Raw genomic sequence first — 22,229 nt, 5'->3', positions numbered from 1 at the left:
TTTGTGGTCACTAGTCACTAAAGTAGAATTCAAACAAATGAATTTCAAAAATTATTTATGTAATTTTTTTTACAAATTTTCAAATTAGAAATATGGTGGTGTTCAAAAGAAAAAAAAACATCCCAATATATGAAAAATTCCATGTTTAACTTGAAAGTACTGACAATTATAAAAATCAGTGGTATTAATTAACTCTTTGATAAATTTATACCAAGTCACAATGTATAAATCATGAATAACATGAAAGTTTAACATTAAGCTCAAAATTATTAAGGATCCACAACTACAATCGCATGATTAGATATATAAATGAATCATCATATAAAAATAAACAGTGCTTTTTTTTTTTTTTTGTAGTTTCCCAGCTATCGTCTTCTTTGCCGTTTCCTTCCACGGCTCCCTGTCACCACCACCACCGCCGGCAAACTGAATTCTCTATGTTCAATAGATCTTCGTGAAATATCCACAGTCTCCGTTTCCCCATCTGAGAGTCAAAAAAAACTCAGTATCGAAGTCGATTCCCAATTCCCTTTCCAGATCTTCTTCACAAAAAAAAAAAAAATGAAGATTCCTATAGTCGTAGTCGTAGTAATGCTTGTATGCTACTCGTTCTTCGCCTCTATTTCCGGAGACGCGACTATTCACACGAACAATTGGGCTGTCTTTGTTAGGAATTTATCGATCTTTTGATTGCTTAACGACACAAGATTTTTAACCCAGTTCCCTTGCGGTACCTCTGGGGTGGGAACCGTCTCCCACAACATCCACTATCAATCAAAGGGGTTTACACAAACGCTCTAAGCGCTCAATAGGAAAACACAACAGAGAATAAAAAAGATCAAAGAAACTTTCTCCCGAAGCGACATGACTCGAACAATGTCTCTTGCCCTAAGTTTCTTCTCTACCCGATCTCTCTCTAGCTCTCTCTTTTTGGTCTTTGGTATTTCGGATGCCTTGTTTTGACCACCACCAGCCTTATTTATATCCCATTCACCGTCTTTGATTTTCCTGTTCTTGATTGTCGTAGTGACCGTCATTAACCAACAAAGGAAACTTAACTTATACGTAATGACGGTGTTTGTTTGGTCTCCTACCAATCAAACGAACAAAGCTATTTGATCCAACCATAGTGGGCTGGAATTGGGCCTAACTACCCACAAACTCCACCTTTAGCCCACATTCCTTGCCATCAAAAACAAACCCCTTTATCTTCATTTCTTCCTAATCTTTCACCTGCAGACACGTTACTCATGTCATAAACCACAAAAGAGAATCATACTTGCTGCTGGACTTTATTTAGTTTTGAACTTGTGAAATGCTGAACTGGCCCATACAGAAAAACAAGCCCAACTAACTCCACTGTTGCTTCATCCTTTACGACAAATTCTTTTGTCTTAGCCATTGCCGAAGTCATGTTTTTTCTTGACAATGAAACAGATGTGACGGTGAGACTTCTGCTTTTTCCGGTAGTTCTCTCCGATGTAACCAACGCCATTCATCTTAGAAATTAAGTGAACCATGACGTCTTTTCCTTCTCCGATAACGAAACCTGTTCATCTGCTACAATTAATTCTCATCTACGATCGAGACAAGCAATTCCATCTTGCGGTTTAGAAAACTTGAGAGAGTCGCGACTATCCCTCACGCTTCCTTCACTGAAGAATATTTTTCGCGATTGTAAAGTTGAAGCTTCCCCTTTCTGATTTCGTCTCAGATATAAATTCTGACATGTGATTGGAACTTCGGTGAACCTCTGTAGTACAAGATGGTTCCTTCCGGCGACATTCAACTCGAGTCAGTCTCAACAGGCGATGAAACCTCATGTCCTTTTCCAAAGGCAACATCATCAAACAAACCCGATCACCGCTTCTGCACCTTCCGTTGACTTCTCTGACGAGACCCACATGAGTCATCAACAATGACGTTTCTCGTCACGTTCCTCTCTGCATCTCCCTGTGATGCCCTTGTTGCCATTACTCCACCTGGAGCTGCTTCACCAGAGCTACTGCAACTTTTGACAACCTGATCTCTTCGCCATTAAGAGTACGTAATACTTGACTTTGGCCTTAACCCTTTGAGTATTCCCTTGATAGTGAACATAACCTGATGCAACTTCAACTTGAATCTTTGCATCCTCTGGCATAAGGCTTCGACGCCATTACCCAATGTAATCTCTAGTACCCACTCGCTCTTAGTCAATCCCTTATCCTGATGACTGTAGCTCGTATCTTTGAGATTATAAATTCCTTGAACCTCTGTTTTCTTGTCTTCTCTTAACAGCTTCTCCGATGAACAACCTTCATCTTTCCACTATTCTGATGATTTTAGGTAATCTTCTTAACCTTAATCACCTCCTCCTTACTCTGTTTCTCTGTTAAAGAAACAAACAGAAATTCTAACCCGAATGTCATGTTTCTCTCACATCTGCTCCATCTGAAACTGCATAGCTTCTTGCCTCGTCGTCCTTGTCCAATCTCTTCGGACAGAAGCTCCACCTTGTCTCTCGTGAGACCCTTATAACTGTGACTTGATTCTCTTCATCACAGCGCAACCAGCCGTTTTCTAATGAGAGATCATCCTTCTCTCATATTTATGAAGCTTTCCGGTAACTTCACAGACCTTGAAACATTCTTCTTAGTTTCTTTTGAATTTTTTTTTTTTTTCAGCTACTACACCTTAAGCAGATTCTTTTGCCAATATCTATCCACCCTAGCTTCATAATTGTCGCAGGTAACCTTCTCAACCATACTTATGAGCTTTTGATTTTTTTTTTTTTTTTTTTCTATCAAACCTTGCAACTTGATTCCCTTTGATATCCTTTTGATTCATATCATGTGCACTTGATCTTAGAATCAAACTCCTCCCTGAATCTTTTTCTAACAGTCTTGAACCTCACTGCTAGTTTCCTTTGTCTCACGCCAACTGTTCTCGTGACGTTCTTGACACTTCTCTTTGTAACAGCTCACCTTGATATCACTTCTAGACCCCATGATATTCCTCCTAGCTGAAACACCATTCCTTGCTGCAATACTTGTTGTTTGTATTGCTAACACCCCAACGTTTACTGCGTGAGTTTTCCTTGTCCACCTTAGAGAATTTTTCCCGTTCTCTTCTTGTGATGCCAAAAGAAAACAACTATAACCATACTGTTTTCTTACTCTCCACGTAGCTTGTTAATTTATCCATGCAATCATCCTCCTTACTTGGATGCCTTTTAATTTTTTTTTTTTTTTTTGTCTTGGAGACTTCCTCATGTTTTCAAAGTGATAGACTTAGACTAATACACCGTTAGTCTTCACCTCAATACTAGACGTCACAAAACTTTGACATCTCCTCCAGCAATGTGAACTTATACATCTCTTGTACCGCTGTTTATAAAAAACAGGACACGCCGTCTAACTCCATTGTTAGAAAGACTATCGACACAAAACCCATTGCATATTTCACTGCGAAATAACTTCTTAAGCACCAATCACTCAGAACATGCAGTCTCCTATTCCTTGCATGATAAATTCTGATATATAGCTCCTTGATGATCTTCCTTGAATCCTTGATCATCTCCGTCAACTTCTTCTGACGTTTCCTGAAACACCGATGATCACGAAACACTACCATCTTTCTCAAGTTCTAACATCATCTCCACCTTGATCTAAAATCCTTCGGTAGATCCTTGAACACATTTTGTACCGCCATGAGTAATGGAACCCGCCGCCTAACTTCCAACCTTGTTAGGAAGACTTTCGATACCGCCCTTGTTCAACTGCCCTGAGATGAGTGTTATTGCTTCGACGCCTTGTGCGTTTTACCCTCCGCCAAAACCGTGTTGCCCTTTGATCTTCCAAATTTGTGTTGCCATCATCTTGGAGATAACAATTCGCACTCTCCTTGAAGAACAGATATGTCCTTTTATCATTCTTCTTTGCGATTTTGTTTAAGCTCCTAGATCTCTTTTACACCCGCAATCAAAACCTGGATTGCTCTGATACCACTTGTTAGGAATTTATCGATCTTTTGATTGCTTAACGACACAAGATTTTTAACCCAGTTCCCTTGCGGTACCTCTGGGGTGGGAACCGTCTCCCACAACATCCACTATCAATCAAAGGGGTTTACACAAACGCTCTAAGCGCTCAATAGGAAAACACAACAGAGAATAAAAAAGATCAAAGAAACTTTCTCCCGAAGCGACATGACTCGAACAATGTCTCTTGCCCTAAGTTTCTTCTCTACCCGATCTCTCTCTAGCTCTCTCTTTTTGGTCTTTGGTATTTCGGATGCCTTGTTTTGACCACCACCAGCCTTATTTATATCCCATTCACCGTCTTTGATTTTCCTGTTCTTGATTGTCGTAGTGACCGTCATTAACCAACAAAGGAAACTTAACTTATACGTAATAACGGTGTTTGTTTGGTCTCCTACCAATCAAACGAACAAAGCTATTTGATCCAACCATAGTGGGCTGGAATTGGGCCTAACTACCCACAGTCTTGGTCTGCACCTCTCGATTCTGGTGATCCTCTCTCATTCCTAAGAATGTATTAGCTTATAGCTGGCTTGACTTCGATCTCAATTCCTCTTAATTGATTGCGCAATAGTAACGTAGTGAATCATAATGAGCATATGAAATGAATTTTCAAAATGGTGATAGGCTTTGGAGGTTTTAACTTTTGATCTCTATTGATTATGTTTTTGCTATTTTTCTCAGGTTTAACTACCGGCACATGGCCAATACACTCTCCCTCTACAGGTGAAACGCTCAGTCTTACTTCCTTTTTTTTCCTTGCCTTAACCATTCATGGAGGTAGATTAGATTCTCTAATCATTCTATTTCTTACCTCTTTGTTTCTCTACAGGACAGTCAAGAGACTCGGAATACCTGATGAAAGGATCATCCTCATGCTAGCTGATGATATGGCCTGTAATTCTAGAAATCAATATCCTGCTCAAGTTTTCAACAACGAGAACCACCACATTAACCTCTACGGTGATAACGTCGAGGTAAATCTTTCTTTCTTTTGCTGATTGATTGTATGATTTCACTTTTTTTCTTTCAATCAAGGTGGATTATCGTGGCTACGAGGTGACGGTTGAGAATTTCTTGCGGGTTTTGACTGGGCGTCATGAGAATGCTGTTCCTAGGTCCAAGCGTCTCCTCAGCGATGAGGGTAGTCATATTCTACTCTACATGACTGGCCACGGAGGTGATGAGTTCCTCAAGTTTCAAGATGCTGAAGAACTCCAGAGCCACGATTTAGCTGATGCTGTCAAACAGATGAAAGAGAAGCGTAGGTATGTTTTATGTTTCTACATTTATCGTGTTCATATGTGACTCAGTTTCTTGCATATAGCTCTTCCATGGGCCATCTCTTGGTGGAACAAACATTAGTCATTTGTTGTCTCTATCTTACTTATGTTGTGAGAATCTAATATAACAACGTTATTCCGCTAGTTTAGATTTAAGGAGCTGATGATAATGGTTGATACTTGCCAAGCTGCCACCCTCTTTAACCAGGTACATATCTTAGTTTTACTTTGTCATAGTTGATTTTGTCTTTATATAAAACGTTCTCGTAAACCAAATATATAGTTTTGCTCTGCCTTTAGAGTTAAGATTTTGATATCCATCGTATCTTTACGGCTTTGTCCGGGGAGCTTGTTCTTAGCTGTTATTCCGGCTTATGTTTAACAATGTACGAAAATTGACATCTAAACTATCATTTCAAATTTTCTCTCTTACGTTATTAAACCACTGTTTTCTTAGCTTCAATCTCCTGGTGTTTTGACCATTGGTAGCAGTCTTAAAGGAGAGAACTCATACTCTCATCACCTGGACTCAGATGTAAGTGCCCTTGGCTATTATTTATGAACGGAAAGTATGTTTTCTCTTTTTTTTTATCACTGTATATTAATCTCTACTTGTAATATTATTCTGCCTCAGATTGGTGTATCTGTTGTAGACCGGTTTACTTATTACACTCTTGCCTTCTTTGAGAGGCTCAATATCTATGACAATGCATCACTTAACAGGTACGATAAGTCCATAACTATGCAACTCACCAACATTCTGTTAACATATTCTTGTACCTGAGTTGTAATATCTTCACGAGAATGTGTCTCTGTGTGTTTTACCTGACATTTGTTGATCATTTTTTTTTTTAAATTTGATACGCCTTTTTAAGCTGAAGTCTCTGAGCTACACTTCTTGTTGTGCAGTTTGTTTAGGTCCTATGATCCAAGACAGCTAATGTCTACTGCTTACTACCGCACTGATCTTTACCAGCCACATCTGTCGGAGGTAAGGAGGAAATGTATTCCAGTGTCTAATTTTAATTTTGTAAGAGTGAGCTTAAGTTCACTTATTATGGGATTTAGGTACCGGTCACAAACTTCTTCGGTTCAGTTATGGAGACGATTCATACTGATTCAGCTTACCATGCCTTCTCGAGTAGAATCTCCAATAGCAAGATCAAATCCGATACGCCATTCATTCCGGTTTCGTCGGAGCAAGATGTCAAAGAAGATCTTCAGAATACAAACAGCCAAAACGAGGAGTTGAAAACTGAGGTTTCTCTCCATACTTCCTTCACTAATTTTTAGCAAAAGTAGAGCAGTTATGAGTTGGATTTATTTCTTACATAAATGAAATATTATAACCAAATTATGAGTTTGAGCTGGGTTAGGTGCATGATTAACATATTCGCTTACTGGCCTGTGTTCATCCTTTTCGGTGTAGAAATTGAGATCCACATGTTATGTTTGTTGTTGCAGAAGCAAAAATGTCCATATTCAAACATGCGGGCAGACCTCCACGAGAAACTGAAGAAGATTGAAAATGTGGATACCGTGGTTAACCTCAGCATAGCGGTGATGATTCTCGTTGTAATGGTGTCATCATCTTTGTTATGATGACGCAGCGCTCTATGAGCCCGCTCTTAGTATAGGATGATGATCTTCATCATGATAATCCCTGTTGTATGATCGTCACTGTTGCAGCTTGACATCAATGTATTACTTTTTAACTTCAAATTGTTTGTTAACTCTTGGTACAGAGGTTACCACTACAAATGTTAGCCACATATACTGCAGATTAGTTGACTTTCCGACAGAGTTGACTAGTGTTTATATATAATTGTAGTTCTTAAATTTATTGTGAAATTAAGAAAGAAGTTGAGTTAAACTGATTTTTTTAACCTGCAGATATTTCCATTTAATTACTTGAACTTTGTATGTGTACATTTACTAAGCTGGATTTAATTTTGCTGTCTATCATTAGAGAGTAATGATGAAATCATTATTGTGAATTCCATAAACTTGGGAAATATGTAAAAACGAATTAATCTACGTGTAGAAACATTTCTCCTATACTTTATGGTAAATAAAAGTTTTTATTGGCTTAAAAGCACTATATAAATATCACAGCCACATAAGCTACAAGGCAACAAATGAATCTCTCACCTATCCATCTTTTTCTCCCTATCTCCTGAATCTGAGTCTGACTCTTTACTTGCTTCTTTTAATTACTCTCATTCTTATTTTTAGAAAAACTAAAGGGAGAGGAGCATCATGGGTACACAACAACAAGACAACAGTATCATACAACATTATTTTCACATTCCTCTTGCTTCTCAAAACCTACCTGTACTCTCTCTCTCTCTCTCACTCATTTCTTTAATTAATTTTTTTAACACTATTTCTCTCTTTCTTCAGCTTTGATGCATCTTCTCCTCTCACACACAAAGCCCCATAATATTAATTACTTTGTCTCTCTGAGTTTCGCAATTTGTAAATCACCTGGGGACTCTCACCGTAACCCCCGAGATCTGACTCCCTCCCCCTCGCGTCTCTAGATCCGTCGGCGATGGCGAATCTAGTCCCCGGCGTCCTCCTCAAGCTCCTCCAGCACATGAACACCGACGTCAAAATCGCCGGAGAGCACAGGTCATCCCTCCTACAAGTAATCAGCATCGTCCCGGCGCTAGCCGGAGGCGAGCTGTTCCCGAACCAGGGCTTCTACCTCAAAGTCTCCGACTCCTCCCACGCCACCTACGTCTCTCTCCCCGACGAGCACGACGATCTGATCCTGAGCGATAAGCTCCAGTTAGGTCAGTTCATCCACGTGGACAGAGTCGAATCCTCTTCCCCCGTACCGATCCTCCGCGGCGTTAGGCCTGTCCCCGGTAGGCATCCTTGTCTCGGCACTCCCGAGGATATCGTGGCTGCGGATGCGTTAGGGTTCCTTAGTGATGATAACAAGAAGAAGGTTAAGTCGGTTACTAGTGAGGTTGAGAGAGGAGTAGGGAATAATAATAATAATAATAATAGTAGAGTGAGTGTTAGTAGTAGCTCTAAGGATGAGTCTTCTAAGAAGGCTTTGGTACGAGCCAAGTCTGGTAAGACGAGTTTGGTTTTGGATGTGAAGAAGGAAGCGTTGGGGAAGGTGAAGACTTCTTTTTCCTCTTCCGGGGGTTCGAAGTCGATACCTTCTTCGCCAACTAGTTGTTATTCTTTGCCTACTTCTTTTGCCAAGTTTGCGAATGGGGTTAAGCAGCATCAGCAGCAGCATGTGAAGCCGAAGGCGGCTTTGGAGAAAGGCTCTCCGAGGATGATGGGGTCGTTGTCGGAGAGAGGGAGGTCTCCGCTTAGAGTGGAGAGTCCGAGCGTTGTTGGGAAGAAGCTTCCCATGATTAAGAGTTTCGTGCAGGGGATTGAGTTTGGTGCTAAGGCGTTGAGGAAAAGCTGGGAAGGGAATTTGGATATTAGGGGTTCTGATAGTTCGAGATTGAAGGTTGCTAAACGTGATTCGACCCCTGATTCTCGGAGTTTAACTGTAAGCTTCTTCCGTGGCGTTTATATATATGAGCACTTGATTTGAAACTGTCGAATCCAAGTTTGTATCATACTTTTGTCTGTTATTCTATCAGTTGATGTACCATTGTGTTTGCAGATTCATCTGTTTCCTTTTCCAATCTTCTGAATATAGCTTTGTATAATCTCGGTTTCTAGGGTCCGAGGAAAAGCACATCTAGTGAGAAGCTGCCAAGCAAACAGGAGAGGGCTAACGTATTTGCAAAATCATCCAAGGAGCAGAGTAAAACCCAGTCAACTAAGAAGGTCGAGACAGCAGGAGTGGTGGACACCAAGGATAAAACGAGTAAACCTAAATCTACATCCGTAGGAAAGAAATCTACTGGTGAGAATGGGTTGCCTGGGAATTTGGTCAAGGTCCCTGTTAATAGTAAAAGATTAGCATCTGCCACTGTCCAATGGGGTTCACTCCCCTCATCTCTTTCAAGGCTAGGACAGGTATGAGCTTTTGACTGTTCTTGTATCCTTATATTATTTAGTCTTTGGCATCGTATTTAGATTTCAAGACAAGCTCGTTAATTAGCTCTCATTGCTGATAATGGTATCAATATTTTTTCAGGAAGTCTTGAGGCATAGAGATGCTGCTCAAGTTGTTGCAATAGAAGCCATGCAAGAAGCATCTGCTTCCGAGAGCTTACTTCAATGCCTCATGTTCGTAATCTCTAACAAAAGCCTTTTTCCATTAATTCTGGCATTGAATGCTGAATTTAGTTTATTACTGCCTTTGGTTGTTTCTAAACTTTATACCTGCTTCTCCATTTTGTAGTATGTACAACGATCTTATGTCAACGGCTAAGGAAGATGATCCATTGCCTGTCGTTGAGCAGTTCTTGAAACTCCACTCCGGTCTGAAGAACGCTCAAATAACAACCGATTCATTGTCCAAATTAATTTCTTCAACATCCTCCCCAGAAAATGAAGAGAACAAATCTGAGGAAGCTGTAAAAGTGGCTGCAGAAAAGCAGAAACTAGCAGCCTCTTGGGTCCAAGCTGCGTTAGTCACTAACTTATCAGCCTTCTCTGTCTACACCAACAAACCAACCAAATCTACTGCATCCAAGAGCAAACCCGTGATCATACTCGAGACCCCCGGCAATAATCCCACCGGGAAACCACGTGGAAGCGTCCAAACCCGGCCAACGGTTGGATCTAAACTCGTGGCGCAAGGCATGATACGTAAACACAGAGAAAACAGTAGCAGCCAAAAGGCCAACACGGTAGCAGCAGCAGCAGGATCAGAATCTCCACCGCTAAACTGGGTGAAAGGGAACGGTCTGAACGAGGCAACCGATCTAGCGGAGAAGTTGCAAACGGTATCTCAAGATTGGTTTTTGGGTTTCGTGGAGAGATTCTTGGACGCAGACGTTGTGGAGACGTCTTCGAACCTGTCTGATAACGGACAGATAGCTGGGATGCTGTCTCAGCTGAAGAGTGTGAATGACTGGTTAGACGAGATTGGTTCAAAAGAAGATGAAGAAGGGTTACAAGAAGTCTCAAAGGAAACAATAGATAGATTACGTAAGAAGATATACGAGTATCTTCTCACGCATGTGGAGTCAGCAGCTGCAGCGCTTGGTGGTGGCGGCTCCGTCTCTTCTCCTAGACCCAAACCAATCGAAACCAAATCAAAGAGATGATAAAAATGTTATACTTGATTTGTTTATGCTATTTTTGTAATTAATTAAACATACGAGGTCCCAAAAGAAAATTCAATAACTTTAAAATAGGAAAGACTCTTTCTCATTTGTTGACTGAGACTCTTAACAGATCTGTTTAAATCTCCTCCAATGAATCAAAAGCCTCCTCCTCCGCCGTACGGTTACGGTGGAGGACCTTCTTCATCCTCCCCTTCCAACACAACCATCGGGACGTTAAGTGCACGCGCCAAGCAGACAACGCAATCGGTGATCGCCACGCTCCGTCCATGGCGAATGCTTCTGGATCTGTCCGCGGTCTCTCTCCCTCGCAAATACGACGAGGCCATGGCGAACCTGAGGCAGAACCTCTCTTACTTCCGCGCGAACTACGCGCTCGCCGTCCTCGGGATCGTTTTCCTCGGCCTCGTGTACCACCCGATCTCTATGGCCGCGTTTATCGTCGTCTTCGTCGCGTGGATCCTCCTCTACTTCTCCCGCGACGGCAGCGATCCGATCGTGGTATCTGGGAGAGAAGTCGATGACCGGATTGTCCTGGGTTTACTTAGCGTGGTGACGGTTTTGGCGTTGGTTTACACAGATGTAGGCGAGAACGTTCTGGTTTCGCTCATCGTTGGTTTGCTCATGGTCGGTGCTCATGCCGCTGTTCGTAATACCGGTGATTTGTTTATTGATGAAGAATCTGCTCGCCAAGGTGGTCTGGTCTCTGCCGGTTCAGTAAACCGGGGAACGGGAAGTTATACCCCAATTTGAGTTACCCGGTTTAGTCACATTTCTTGTGGTTTGCTTTAAGGCTGAGGAAAGTTTCCACTGGTAACCAAATGGAAACCAAGCTCGGTGACGTGTGTGTTATATTTCGGTTGAACTTGTGTAAGACTTGTGGGAAGTTTTGGTTTTATAACTGAAATTGGTTTTGTATTGGTAAATTAATATTGAATTGCAAACTCTTGGCAACAAATCATATTAAGTAAATGAAATTTCAAGAACCCTCTAGTGATTAATGCAAACGAAAATGTATATCGTTCTAAAAAACAATGTTTTACACTCGGTTACACAGAGAGTAATGGAGAAAGAAACACAAAGCTGGTTGGAAGCAATGTAATGATTCTATCAATCTTCTTCAAGGTTGATAGAATCCTTGAACTTAGCATACAACACCTTCTTAAGCTCAGCCATTTGTGAGACGAGGGATTCCTTCTCTTGCTCGAGCTTCTCAAGGGTTTTGCAGGTGGCCTCTTTCATCTCTTCAATCCTTGTTTCCACCTCATCCTTGGGCACATGAGCAAAGACTTCTCCGATCTGAAACCGCACCATCTCCTCATCAGCAAGGATCAGCTCGTTCCCTGCGTCCTCCAGATTATCACACTTTTCCTGCGTAATCATTGAATTTTTTGGGTTCAAGCTAGATGCAGAGAAAACAGTGCTGTTTGATTCGCCTAATAAACCAGGAAGGAACATAACAAAACGTATTGCAAAGCCTTTTATGCAAGAATCTAGCATGAACCTCAAAGACAGGTAAGAAAGTAATTTTCAGACAATTAATTCTTAACTACGAGAGCTCAATGAAAAGACATAACTGAGCATTACCGTAAGTAACGACATGTTTCTAAGATGTCAACACAATTTACAATAGCTAAACTAATTTGTATTGGTTGTTGTAGATGTGTAGGTGAGTATAACTGATAAATATTTGAAATCCTAATTACCGATGAATTTGCCCTAATCTCTGAGTTGAAAACCCTAGAAATGAAGCAGAAACACCCAAATTGAAATCAAAACGTTGTGGAGGATTAGATGATAGGGAGGGAGGTACCTTGGCGAATTTGATTTCGTCTTCGAGTTCATGGAATCGATTGTTGAAGCGGCTGAAGGTATTAATGTTCTGCTGGTCCTGCCAAGTCACCTCCATCTCAGATCCACTACTCTTTCCCTGCACATTATATATTCACACACACACACCATTGTCATACACCACAACAATTCAGTATCGGGAAAAAAAATTTCACTCAAAAAGTGAGAGTTTCTTTACTTGCTGCTGCATTTTCGTTCGTTTCTCTCGACGATTGAAAAGTTTTTAATTTTTTTCCTCTCGTTCGTTTGGTTGTGGGATTCACAAAATTGACAAGGGCAACCTCAAGCGAGCGCACAGTGTTATTTTTTTCCGTCTATTTGATTGTAAAAGGGGCAATAAGCCCAACAATACAAAGTAAATTCGAAGCCCGAGTACTAAACCCTATTAGTTGAGCCCAGAGAGTCCATCCTTCCTAATTTTCCTATTCTCTATTTCTTATAATAATATATCTTTTTTGTCAAAGATTACACAATTTTTTATAATTGTGATTTGTGAGTTTCTTCTAAACGATTTTTAATATATTTTTCTCGTACGTGTTTAATGATATATAGAGAATTGCATGGAATAATAGGTAAGATAACATTTTTATCAGTTGAAGTGAAATATATACTATTTAAAGAATCCACCTATTGCAAAATAGCTTTTGTTTGTTTGTTTGCTTGTTAAAGCATATATACCAGTGTATCATGCAGCATCCATAATCTATATAAAAAGGACTCTACCCTTTTCTCTACGGATATTCGTATCTGCAATCTATGTGCTACATATGTTAACACTTTCTAATTACTTTGCTGCACACATTTTATTTTCAACTTAAATGAATTATTAATTAATCTATAATCAATGTCTTCAACAAGCAAAGTAATTAGAAAAGTGTTAACATTATGTTGCACATAGATGGCAGATGACAACAACTCTTTGTTAGTGAAGAAAAAAAAAACATGAATGCTTAACTTCATACACATACAACAGCATTTGTGGAATTGATTCTCGTCGGCTTTGCATCTGATATATGGTGTTTTATACATCATTGTATATATGTTTTCTAATTGGTTTTCAAGTCTTTATCGAGTCTTTCTAGTCCTTTTCGAGTCATTACAGGTCTGGAGTTGCACTGGATGGGAGATGGACCTGCTGGAACAAAAGAAGCAGAAAACAGTGCAGTTTGGTGATTTTCACGCAGAACAGTCTGATGACTGTTCCCGATCAAGCGGAACAAGCAGACGGAGTGATCCCGCGGTTGTTCCCGACGAATAAGGAAAATACAACATCTCGGGATTTGCCCTAATTATCCTATTTTTCTCTCCCAGCCGCCTGTGGCTTTGATATATCTTATTTTTCTATTTTTCTACATCATTCTACGCTATTCTAGACACAAGAAACCATTGGAGACTTGCTTTGTGATTTCATACTTTGTAAAGGGAGAAGGATCTCTCTCTCTCTCGTTTTAGAGAAGATCATCCTGAACCCTCTCTTTGTTTCTGTTATATTTATGCAGTATTATTCATCTATGAACTCTGTGTTTTCTCTGTTCATGGCTGAGTAGTCAGCTAGCTTGTCTAGGGTTCTAGGGTGTTGATTTCATGAGCTAAACATAGGTAAGTGAATCCATTGATTGTCTTCATTCATAACCATTCTTACTGCTTGCATTAAACTGGCCGCTTAATGTTAGATCATAGGTTTAATCTGATCATCAAAAGTGCTTAGGTTGCTAGATCTGTTTTGAATGAGCATTGCATCCCTAATCAGCGAAAGTAGATATTAGGGTGTTCTGTGAACCTATCGGACTTGATCTCTATTGCTTGCGATCGCTTCTCACCTCAACGACAGTTAGACGGTGAGATCGATCAGCATAGGGAGCAGTACCACGACAGTGGGCTGTTCTACTTGAGTGATCCGAGTTCTAGACTGTTCTTATTAACACTTGAATAATTGTTTGGCTCACAAGTATTAACACCCGATGAAGTAACCCTAGGCTGGCTTCTCTTTAAATTGAATTCTCATTTATATTATTTTACTTGCTTTGCACGTTAACCTCAAAACAAAACTCCATATTTGTTTTAGCTAAGTATTGATCCAATAGAAATAAAGTGTAAGAGTTGGTCTCTGTGGATTCGATCCTAAAGTGCTACATCGACATACCATTCGATTGTGGTAGTGTGCACATTAGGTTAATTGGTGTGCGTGAACACGAATATCAATTTGGCGCCGTTGCCGGGGACCATCTTTTTACCTTTATTTTTCGGTTATTTATTTAGTCTAAGACCTCTAACTTGCTCTTTTCTCTTTGTTGCAGGAGATCGCAAGGTTTAGAAAATCAGAACAGACAACAGCCAAGGCCTACTGACACCACCATGGGTGATCACGGTCCTCAGGATGATCTCGCTGCAGCAATGCAACTGATGCAACAACAGATGCTTCAGATGCAGCAGACCATCCAAGCTCAGCAAGCAGCTGCAGAACAATCTGCTCAACAGGCTGCTCTCGCGCGGCAGGAACAAGCAGCGCATACTGTTCCAATCGGGGAGAGAAACCTTCCGCGGAACATTCCTACTACGCGCTCTGCCATTGTTCCTCCACTCTGCACCAGGCAGGACTTCGAGATCAAGCCTGCTCTGATTGATCTGGTGCAGAGAAAAGTGTTCTCTGGTCTCTCTGCAGAAATTCTAATGGAGCATATTGAAAATTTCGAAAAAGTCTGCAGTTTTACTCGTGCAAATGGTGTGCCACCAGACTACATCAAGTGCATGCTATTCCCATTCTCTCTTGATGGAAAAGCTGCACGGTGGTTGAACTCCCTCCCTATCGGCTCTCTCACTTCATGGGAACAGGTCCGATCAGCGTTCCTCAACCATTTCTACTCTAAGACGAGAACAGCTGCATTGAGAAACAAGATCACTTCATTCAGACAGCTCCATGATGAGCCTTTTTGTGACGCATGGGAGCGCTTCAATGACTACCAGAGAGAATGCCCTCACCATGGATTTGATGATGATTACCTCCTGGGCATTTTCTATGATGGGGTGGACTGGAAATACCAAGGTGCTCTAAACTCTTCGAGCAATGGAGACTTCATGACTCAGACCACTGATGGAGCGCTCCAGCTGATTGAGAACATGGCAGCTAGCTCAGCCAATGAGAATCAGGAGAGCAACCGCTCCAAGAAAGGGAACAGTGTACACACACAGAAAATTGATGAGCTAACAGCTAAGGTCGATCAGCTACTGCAGAACAACCTGGCACAGGGATCTGGGTATCAGAACACCACCCCGCAGAGCAATCAGCAAGCTGTTCCAGCCGCGAGTGCTCCAACTGCAGGGAACAGTCCGCCGGATGATCTGAAAAATCTGAACATTATGATGCAGCAGATGCTCCAGAGCCAGCAACTTCAGGTCAAGGCACTGAATCAGGTTACCGTAGACATCAATACCAGGATGGACAGCATGTTCACTGAGCTGAATTCAAAATATGATACTGTGAGCAACCACATAAAGAGGATTGATGTTCAGCTTGCTCAAACTGCTGAAACTGTTAAAAGGCAGCAAGAGATCATTCGTGGAAAGAGTGTGATGAATCCTAGGGTTGAGCACTGTAATGCAACCGAGCAGAGACGTGAGAAATCTGAAGAAAAACAAGCGGAACAACTGTTCGCTGAGACTGTTCTGGGCGCAGAACAGAGAACAGAGCAGTCTGCTAGCTCTAGAGTGACTGCTCCCGCGACTGCTCCCGCTCCCGATGGATCTACCGATATTCCACCAGTGCGAGTCTATGTTCCTAAGGTTCCCTATCCGATTCCACCTAGACACCTGAAGGTGTTGCCTAAGGTTGATGACCCTGGAAAGTTTGCTTTTCCATGTTCCATTGCTGGAGTGGAATTTAAGGAAGCTCTTTGTGACTCTGGATCTTGTGTGAATCTTGTCTCAAAAGCGATTGTAGAGAAGTTGGGCATTACTGAGGTTGAGCCTTCTCAGGTGACTCTGACTTTTGCAAACTCTTCCAGAGCAGTTCCTTATGGCTCCATTCGCAACCTTCCTGTCCAGGTTGGGGACTGTGTTCTCCATACTGAATTTCAGATTGTTGAGATGAACAGAGATCATGAGATGCCTTTGATTTTTGGAAGGGCATTTATGGCTACAGTGGGAGCAATCGTTGATATGCCTAATAAGAGAGTCTTCTTCTCCCACATTAACAAGAATGTCTTCTATCAGGCTGTTCCCACCAGATATCAGAAACTAAACGCCTCTTGCATCTCAGTGTTCAGTGGAGAAAAGTTGAAGGTTGTTCCAAGGAAGGAGCTTGAGAAAAACAGTGAGATCAAGGAAGTCCAGGATGGAGATCCTCACACTGATACCCATACACTCAGTGGGAATGCTAAGGTGAATGTAAAAGTCCAGAAGAAAAGGGCCAGGAGAGATCCTACCATGACTTTGATACCTTGCATGTGTGATGAGAAATCCATTGAATATGAGGTAAAGTGCAAGGGTACTTCTAAACCTTTCTCCAAGGTCAGAGTTATTCTCACAGATGAGCTGAAAGAGAAAGGAGAAGCTGCTGTGAAAGGGTTGTTGAGCAGAGTTTTGAAGCTGAACATGTCTGATTGTGGAGCTTGTTTTGGAACAAGCCCTCATGCTCAACCCGACTGATCCCTGTCACCAAGTCAAGCTAGTGACTTTAACCAAGCGCTTGGTGGGAGGCAACCCACTGGTAAGTGTAAATATAACTTGGTTTTGTTTTTGTTTGCTTATTTTCGTTTTAGTTTATTGAGTTTCAGGTCAAAAATCAGAAAAATTCGAGATACTTCGAAAAATTCTGGGTTGCAGAAACAGAGCTCCCTGTTCTGCAGGAGCCAAGAACAACCGCCCAGGTGAAAATCTGGCGACAGAACACCCAGAATTTTTCGGAGCACCCGCTCCAGGTAAGTATCTCGACCAAAAAAATTGTAAATTCTTGTTTTCACCTTCTCTCTGATTTATTTTCACACCGAGACGTTGTGAAGTAAGTCTGGGGGAGGGTCTTTGTCGTTTACTAACTCGTTTCTTTCTTTTGTTTTTCTTTTGAGTCAGTCTGAGTCAGTTTTTAGTATCGAGTCAGTCAAAGTTTTGTGGGAATTAGGACCTTATTCTGTGTTGATCACTAACCACCTCGTGCTTTAGTTGTCTTATTCAGTGACCTTAGCAGTGGCGAAAGACACACATGTGGACCCGGAACACCCTGACATATCTCACTTGATTCTCCAGAAGTTCTCAGCCGATCAGGTTACACTGGGTAGACTTAACTCCAAATAACTTGAACCTAATCTTGACTGAAATTCTTCTTGTTATGGGCACTAGATCAGGGAAACGAGAACTACACTCAGGACTTCTTATTCTTTTTATCCATCTTGTTGTTCCTGAGTGGCTAGCTCATCTTTAGCTAGTTCCCACCCTGAACCTTAGCCTTTATTCCACCTTCATGCATTTGTTTTTCAGTGTTATATGTGCAGATATGTGCAAAAAGGTCGGAGAGGAAAGGATCGACGCAGCCTCTTACTCGTTACTGCTGCGCAGATTCAGCCAGAAGGAGAACAAGCAGATTAAGGGAGCAACCACTTCATAACCAATGAGCTGTACAAGAACATGGGTGGAGAACCAGAATGATTTGAATCAAAACCACCAGTGGCATCCTTGACATCACATGTTACCTCCTTCTTCGTCACCTCACCATCTCTTTTTGTACTTGTAAAAAAAAAAAAAAAAAAAAAAAAAAAAAAAAAAAAATATATCTTTCATTTTGTTTAGCATATGGTGATGGAGAAGGAGAAGAATTCAGGATACATGAGCCACTGGAAAGGTCGAGCAGAAGAGTGGGTATCAATATGAAGGGATGAGGAGCAGACAGATGAGCGGAGCAGTCTGATGATTGTTCCCGAACGAAAAGAACAGTCGCTCCTGAGATAGCAAAACGAGTAAGGGGCTGTGGACATCAATGGAGCCGTCCTCTCACGACTATTTTGCGCGATATCCTGCATCCACTACGAAAAGTTGGTAGCCCCCAAACACTCTTTAGCTCCACCATTAAATTAGCCTGTTCCACACCTAGCCCGTCTACCCTGAATAGTGCCTGTGATGAGAAGCTCACGCTGCTCTTAAATGAATGTAGGGAGTTCTGTCTCGATAGTGTTGCTTTTTCAGGTTTGAGATGTAGAGTATGGAGCCGATTTTCGAACAGCAGTCAGTGGGGTTCTGGTAAGGGTGTGTTGTCATAGTTTTACTGCTTGTATGGTTCAGAGATTCGTGGTTAAGGTATGGTTGCTGAGAATAGGAGAGTTCCCACACTTTCAAACCTTTCTCCCTGTTCTTGATACTTGGTCTTGTTCGAGGACAAACAAGGATCTAAGTCTGGGGGAATTGATATATGGTGTTTTATACATCATTGTATATATGTTTTCTAATTGGTTTTCAAGTCTTTATCGAGTCTTTCTAGTCCTTTTCGAGTCATTACAGGTCTGGAGTTGCACTGGATGGGAGATGGACCTGCTGGAACAAAAGAAGCAGAAAACAGTGCAGTTTGGTGATTTTCACGCAGAACAGTCTGATGACTGTTCCCGATCAAGCGGAACAAGCAGACGGAGTGATCCCGCGGTTGTTCCCGACGAATAAGGAAAATACAACATCTCGGGATTTGCCCTAATTATCCTATTTTTCTCTCCCAGCCGCCTGTGGCTTTGATATATCTTATTTTTCTATTTTTCTACATCATTCTACGCTATTCTAGACACAAGAAACCATTGGAGACTTGCTTTGTGATTTCATACTTTGTAAAGGGAGAAGGATCTCTCTCTCTCTCGTTTTAGAGAAGATCATCCTGAACCCTCTCTTTGTTTCTGTTATATTTATGCAGTATTATTCATCTATGAACTCTGTGTTTTCTCTGTTCATGGCTGAGTAGTCAGCTAGCTTGTCTAGGGTTCTAGGGTGTTGATTTCATGAGCTAAACATAGGTAAGTGAATCCATTGATTGTCTTCATTCATAACCATTCTTACTGCTTGCATTAAACTGGCCGCTTAATGTTAGATCATAGGTTTAATCTGATCATCAAAAGTGCTTAGGTTGCTAGATCTGTTTTGAATGAGCATTGCATCCCTAATCAGCGAAAGTAGATATTAGGGTGTTCTGTGAACCTATCGGACTTGATCTCTATTGCTTGCGATCGCTTCTCACCTCAACGACAGTTAGACGGTGAGATCGATCAGCATAGGGAGCAGTACCACGACAGTGGGCTGTTCTACTTGAGTGATCCGAGTTCTAGACTGTTCTTATTAACACTTGAATAATTGTTTGGCTCACAAGTATTAACACCCGATGAAGTAACCCTAGGCTGGCTTCTCTTTAAATTGAATTCTCATTTATATTATTTTACTTGCTTTGCACGTTAACCTCAAAACAAAACTCCATATTTGTTTTAGCTAAGTATTGATCCAATAGAAATAAAGTGTAAGAGTTGGTCTCTGTGGATTCGATCCTAAAGTGCTACATCGACATACCATTCGATTGTGGTAGTGTGCACATTAGGTTAATTGGTGTGCGTGAACACGAATATCAGCATCATTGAGACTCCCAATGGTCACTTAGAGAATATGGAAATCAGAGAGCTGACTCTGCACAAAGAAAACACACACAAAAAAACAGTTAAGTTTCATGATCATCAAATAGTTAATTAAGTAAATAAAAAAAAAGAAATTTTTTTTACCTCAGACATACCCCTACTGCAGGTAGAATGTTCAAGATCCAAATACAAAAGAATCCAATGAGTGTTTCGCAGCTCATGTTCCTCTAACTACAAAAATAAAAGAACCAATGAAAAACACATATGAATAGAGGAAAGCAAAATCGTGTAATAGGTGTTAATGAATTGTTTTTACCTTTATAAATGATTGGTATTAGTAATCATCTCTGAAGAGGGACAGAGAGGCAGAGGTAAACTATGTTTGCATGCTGGTTAGCAAAGTGGAGGTGGCACCTTTAAACTTCGAGGTCTAGCTATGTGGACCGAAATATCTAAAACTTCAATAGCTTGTTCACAAACTAAAGCATGGAATGGTTGGAACTGCCAAGAAACTGGATTGAATGCATCTATGATAAGAAAGTAGAGGGCAGCACCGGAATTCATTCTCATGTTTGAACCCTTTAAGCTAAAGAGTTTCCAGTTAGTACCGTGAAACAATATAATTTTAATGTATGAGAAAATAATAAGCTGATAAAAAGAATGTAAAAAGATTTAAAATATGATTATTGCCTCCAACTTTATAATAATGTATCACTAATCATTTTTGGTGATTATAATATGTATTATAGTATACATGATAATACTTAAACTAGCATCAGTATTGTTTAATGTTTTACTGTCCAAACAATATAATAACGTATCCACTAATCATTTTAAAAATTCTCAAACTCAAACAACCCGAACACATCATAGTGTTTATTTTCAATAATAATTTTTGGTTATTTCAACAATATTTTCTTCGATTAAAGAATCTCGACTAATTATATGCATGGATAAAACTCTAAGAAAGTGTTAACAATGTTTTGAAATTCTAGACAGAAATATGATATATATATATTCAATTGTAAAAAAATGGTTGTAAGGTTATGATTTTGTGAAGTTTTATAAAAAATTTAATTGTCATTATTGAAGATAAATGAATTAAATTATAAGAGTTTATTATTGATAATATATGTAATAATAAATATTTATAAGATTAGTATGCCCGCATATGCGGACAAAATACCTGATTAAGAAAATTATTTAAAAATCATTTTTTATCATAAATACATTAACAAAAAAAAATCTCTCCAACTAATACATTAGAGTAGTGAAGCTAAAATTGGAACATTGTTTACTAATTTGTTTTGAAAATGTAAAATCATCTTTTTGTGAAACAAAATTAAAATAATAGAATGACACTTTTTACTTTTTAAGAAGCTTAATGAGTAATATTTATTTATCAAACATAAAAGCAATTAATATACATAAATATTAACTCTTTTGTAGGCTAACAATAAAAAGTGTATGTAGAGCATAACGTTTAAAATGAAGAGCAAACCTAAATCAAGAAGGGTTGGTTATTCCAACAAAAACCATTTAAGTTTGTTACTGAATCATCACAAAAACAAAACTGTTTCAGTATCTGCCCATGCATTTTAACAGAAACACAACTTTTTAAAAACAAATTAATAAAAAAAAACATGCGGTAGAAACTCCAACCAAAACCTCTTTTTATTACCTCTGCTTTCTACTATTCTACCATTATAATTTTCACAAGAAAATCTTCTCCCCATGCATATAAGGAAGAAAGATCTGAGGTTGATTTTCACTAATCTTTTTGAAATCAATCATTCTATACATTGATATTTTGTATCAGCGCCATTATTAACCAAAACGTTAGAGATAAACAACAAGAGCCAAAAAATGGTAAAAGTTGGTGAAGTATTGAGTGTATCAACCTCATCGTGTTCATCGCTCTACGATAGTGAAGCTGAAGAGCTTCAAAAGATGCCACTAGAACCACCCAAAGTTAAGCCGAAGAAATGTCTCTCGAAGCAACTCTCAATGCTGGAGACCAAAAGAGACACCGCATGGGAGCGTCGCCGTCGCCAGATGCTCAATCACCTCCAGAGGAAGCAAATAAACGAAGAAGGAGGTGATATTGACTTAACGGACGAGGACTTGAGTGAGCTCAAAGGTTCCATCGAGTTAGGTTTTGGTTTTAACGAGGAGCAAGGGCAACAGCTTACAACCACGTTGCCTGCGTTAGACCTTTACTTCGCTGTGACACGTCAGATCTCGCCGGTTTCCACACCAGGAAGCAGTGGAG

General features: G+C 40.3%; 5 protein-coding genes and 1 non-coding gene across 7 annotated transcripts in view; 4 read left to right on the top strand and 2 right to left on the bottom strand.

The window, feature by feature from the left end:
- The first annotated feature begins 330 nt into the window (after nucleotides 1-330).
- LOC108856427 (uncharacterized) lies at nucleotides 331-7,103 on the top strand. Of its 2 annotated transcripts, XM_018630333.2 has the most exons (11): nucleotides 331-665; nucleotides 4,490-4,510; nucleotides 4,706-4,747; nucleotides 4,854-4,998; nucleotides 5,060-5,289; nucleotides 5,455-5,512; nucleotides 5,762-5,839; nucleotides 5,939-6,027; nucleotides 6,214-6,295; nucleotides 6,373-6,564; nucleotides 6,769-7,103. In XM_018630333.2, the coding sequence occupies exons 1-11, from the start codon at nucleotides 562-564 to the stop codon at nucleotides 6,904-6,906; spliced, it is 1,179 nt and encodes a 392-aa protein (XP_018485835.2). In that variant the 5' UTR covers nucleotides 331-561; the 3' UTR covers nucleotides 6,907-7,103. The 2 variants fall into 2 exon arrangements, with proteins under 2 accessions (XP_018485835.2, XP_056860843.1); XM_057004863.1 differs by lacking the exon at nucleotides 331-665 and having other exon boundaries at nucleotides 4,859-4,998.
- Nucleotides 7,104-7,547: 444 nt separating this feature from the next.
- LOC108806081 (uncharacterized) lies at nucleotides 7,548-10,608 on the top strand. Its single transcript, XM_018578110.2, has 4 exons — nucleotides 7,548-8,827; nucleotides 9,004-9,303; nucleotides 9,425-9,516; nucleotides 9,632-10,608. Exons 1-4 carry the CDS (start codon nucleotides 7,859-7,861, stop codon nucleotides 10,500-10,502), a joined length of 2,232 nt encoding a protein of 743 aa, XP_018433612.2. The 5' UTR covers nucleotides 7,548-7,858; the 3' UTR covers nucleotides 10,503-10,608.
- An 11-nt stretch (nucleotides 10,609-10,619) lies between these two features.
- LOC108806090 (PRA1 family protein E) lies at nucleotides 10,620-11,478 on the top strand. Its single transcript, XM_018578121.2, has one exon. It carries the CDS (start codon nucleotides 10,653-10,655, stop codon nucleotides 11,271-11,273), a length of 621 nt encoding a protein of 206 aa, XP_018433623.1. The 5' UTR covers nucleotides 10,620-10,652; the 3' UTR covers nucleotides 11,274-11,478.
- Nucleotides 11,479-11,517: 39 nt separating this feature from the next.
- Nucleotides 11,518-12,665, bottom strand: LOC108806129 (prefoldin subunit 4). The gene is made up of 3 exons (XM_018578164.2): nucleotides 12,550-12,665; nucleotides 12,334-12,450; nucleotides 11,518-11,891 (listed from the first exon to the last, which is right to left on the bottom strand). The coding sequence occupies exons 1-3, from the start codon at nucleotides 12,559-12,561 to the stop codon at nucleotides 11,631-11,633; spliced, it is 390 nt and encodes a 129-aa protein (XP_018433666.1). The 5' UTR covers nucleotides 12,562-12,665; the 3' UTR covers nucleotides 11,518-11,630.
- A 2,586-nt stretch (nucleotides 12,666-15,251) lies between these two features.
- Nucleotides 15,252-15,358, bottom strand: LOC130497943 (small nucleolar RNA R71). Its single transcript, XR_008936985.1, has one exon. It is a non-coding gene; the product is annotated as a small nucleolar RNA R71 (small nucleolar RNA).
- Nucleotides 15,359-21,747: 6,389 nt separating this feature from the next.
- The window catches only part of LOC108843150 (uncharacterized), an 83,252-nt gene continuing 82,770 nt past the window's right edge, over nucleotides 21,748-22,229 (top strand). Inside the window, exon 1 of the mRNA XM_057004808.1 lies at nucleotides 21,748-22,223. Coding sequence (XP_056860788.1) covers nucleotides 21,824-22,223 — 400 coding nt within the window. The 5' untranslated portion in view covers nucleotides 21,748-21,823. The remainder of the gene's footprint in view (nucleotides 22,224-22,229) is intronic.

This window comes from Raphanus sativus, chromosome 1, assembly GCF_000801105.2.
Source record: "Raphanus sativus cultivar WK10039 chromosome 1, ASM80110v3, whole genome shotgun sequence".
Lineage (NCBI taxonomy): Eukaryota > Viridiplantae > Streptophyta > Magnoliopsida > Brassicales > Brassicaceae > Raphanus > Raphanus sativus.
Note: the sequence above shows the minus strand (reverse complement) of the source record. Positions and strands in the feature narration are given on the sequence as shown.

Bases quoted from the DNA above. Each gene is read 5' to 3' on its own strand.
- LOC108856427 (XM_018630333.2), top strand. From the start codon at position 562: ATGAAGATTCCTATAGTCGTAGTCGTAGTAATGCTTGTATGCTACTCG. The intron at 666-4,489 runs TGTTAGGAATTT...ACCCACAGTCTT, and splicing joins ACGAACAATTGGGCTGTCTT to GGTCTGCACCTCTCGATTCT. The intron at 5,290-5,454 runs GTATGTTTTATG...CCGCTAGTTTAG, and splicing joins CAGATGAAAGAGAAGCGTAG to ATTTAAGGAGCTGATGATAA.
- LOC108806081 (XM_018578110.2), top strand. From the start codon at position 7,859: ATGGCGAATCTAGTCCCCGGCGTCCTCCTCAAGCTCCTCCAGCACATG. The intron at 8,828-9,003 runs GTAAGCTTCTTC...CTCGGTTTCTAG, and splicing joins CTGATTCTCGGAGTTTAACT to GGTCCGAGGAAAAGCACATC. The intron at 9,304-9,424 runs GTATGAGCTTTT...ATATTTTTTCAG, and splicing joins CTCTTTCAAGGCTAGGACAG to GAAGTCTTGAGGCATAGAGA.
- LOC108806090 (XM_018578121.2), top strand. From the start codon at position 10,653: ATGAATCAAAAGCCTCCTCCTCCGCCGTACGGTTACGGTGGAGGACCT.
- LOC108806129 (XM_018578164.2), bottom strand. The intron at 11,892-12,333 runs GTACCTCCCTCC...ATGATTACGCAG, and splicing joins ACGAAATCAAATTCGCCAAG to GAAAAGTGTGATAATCTGGA.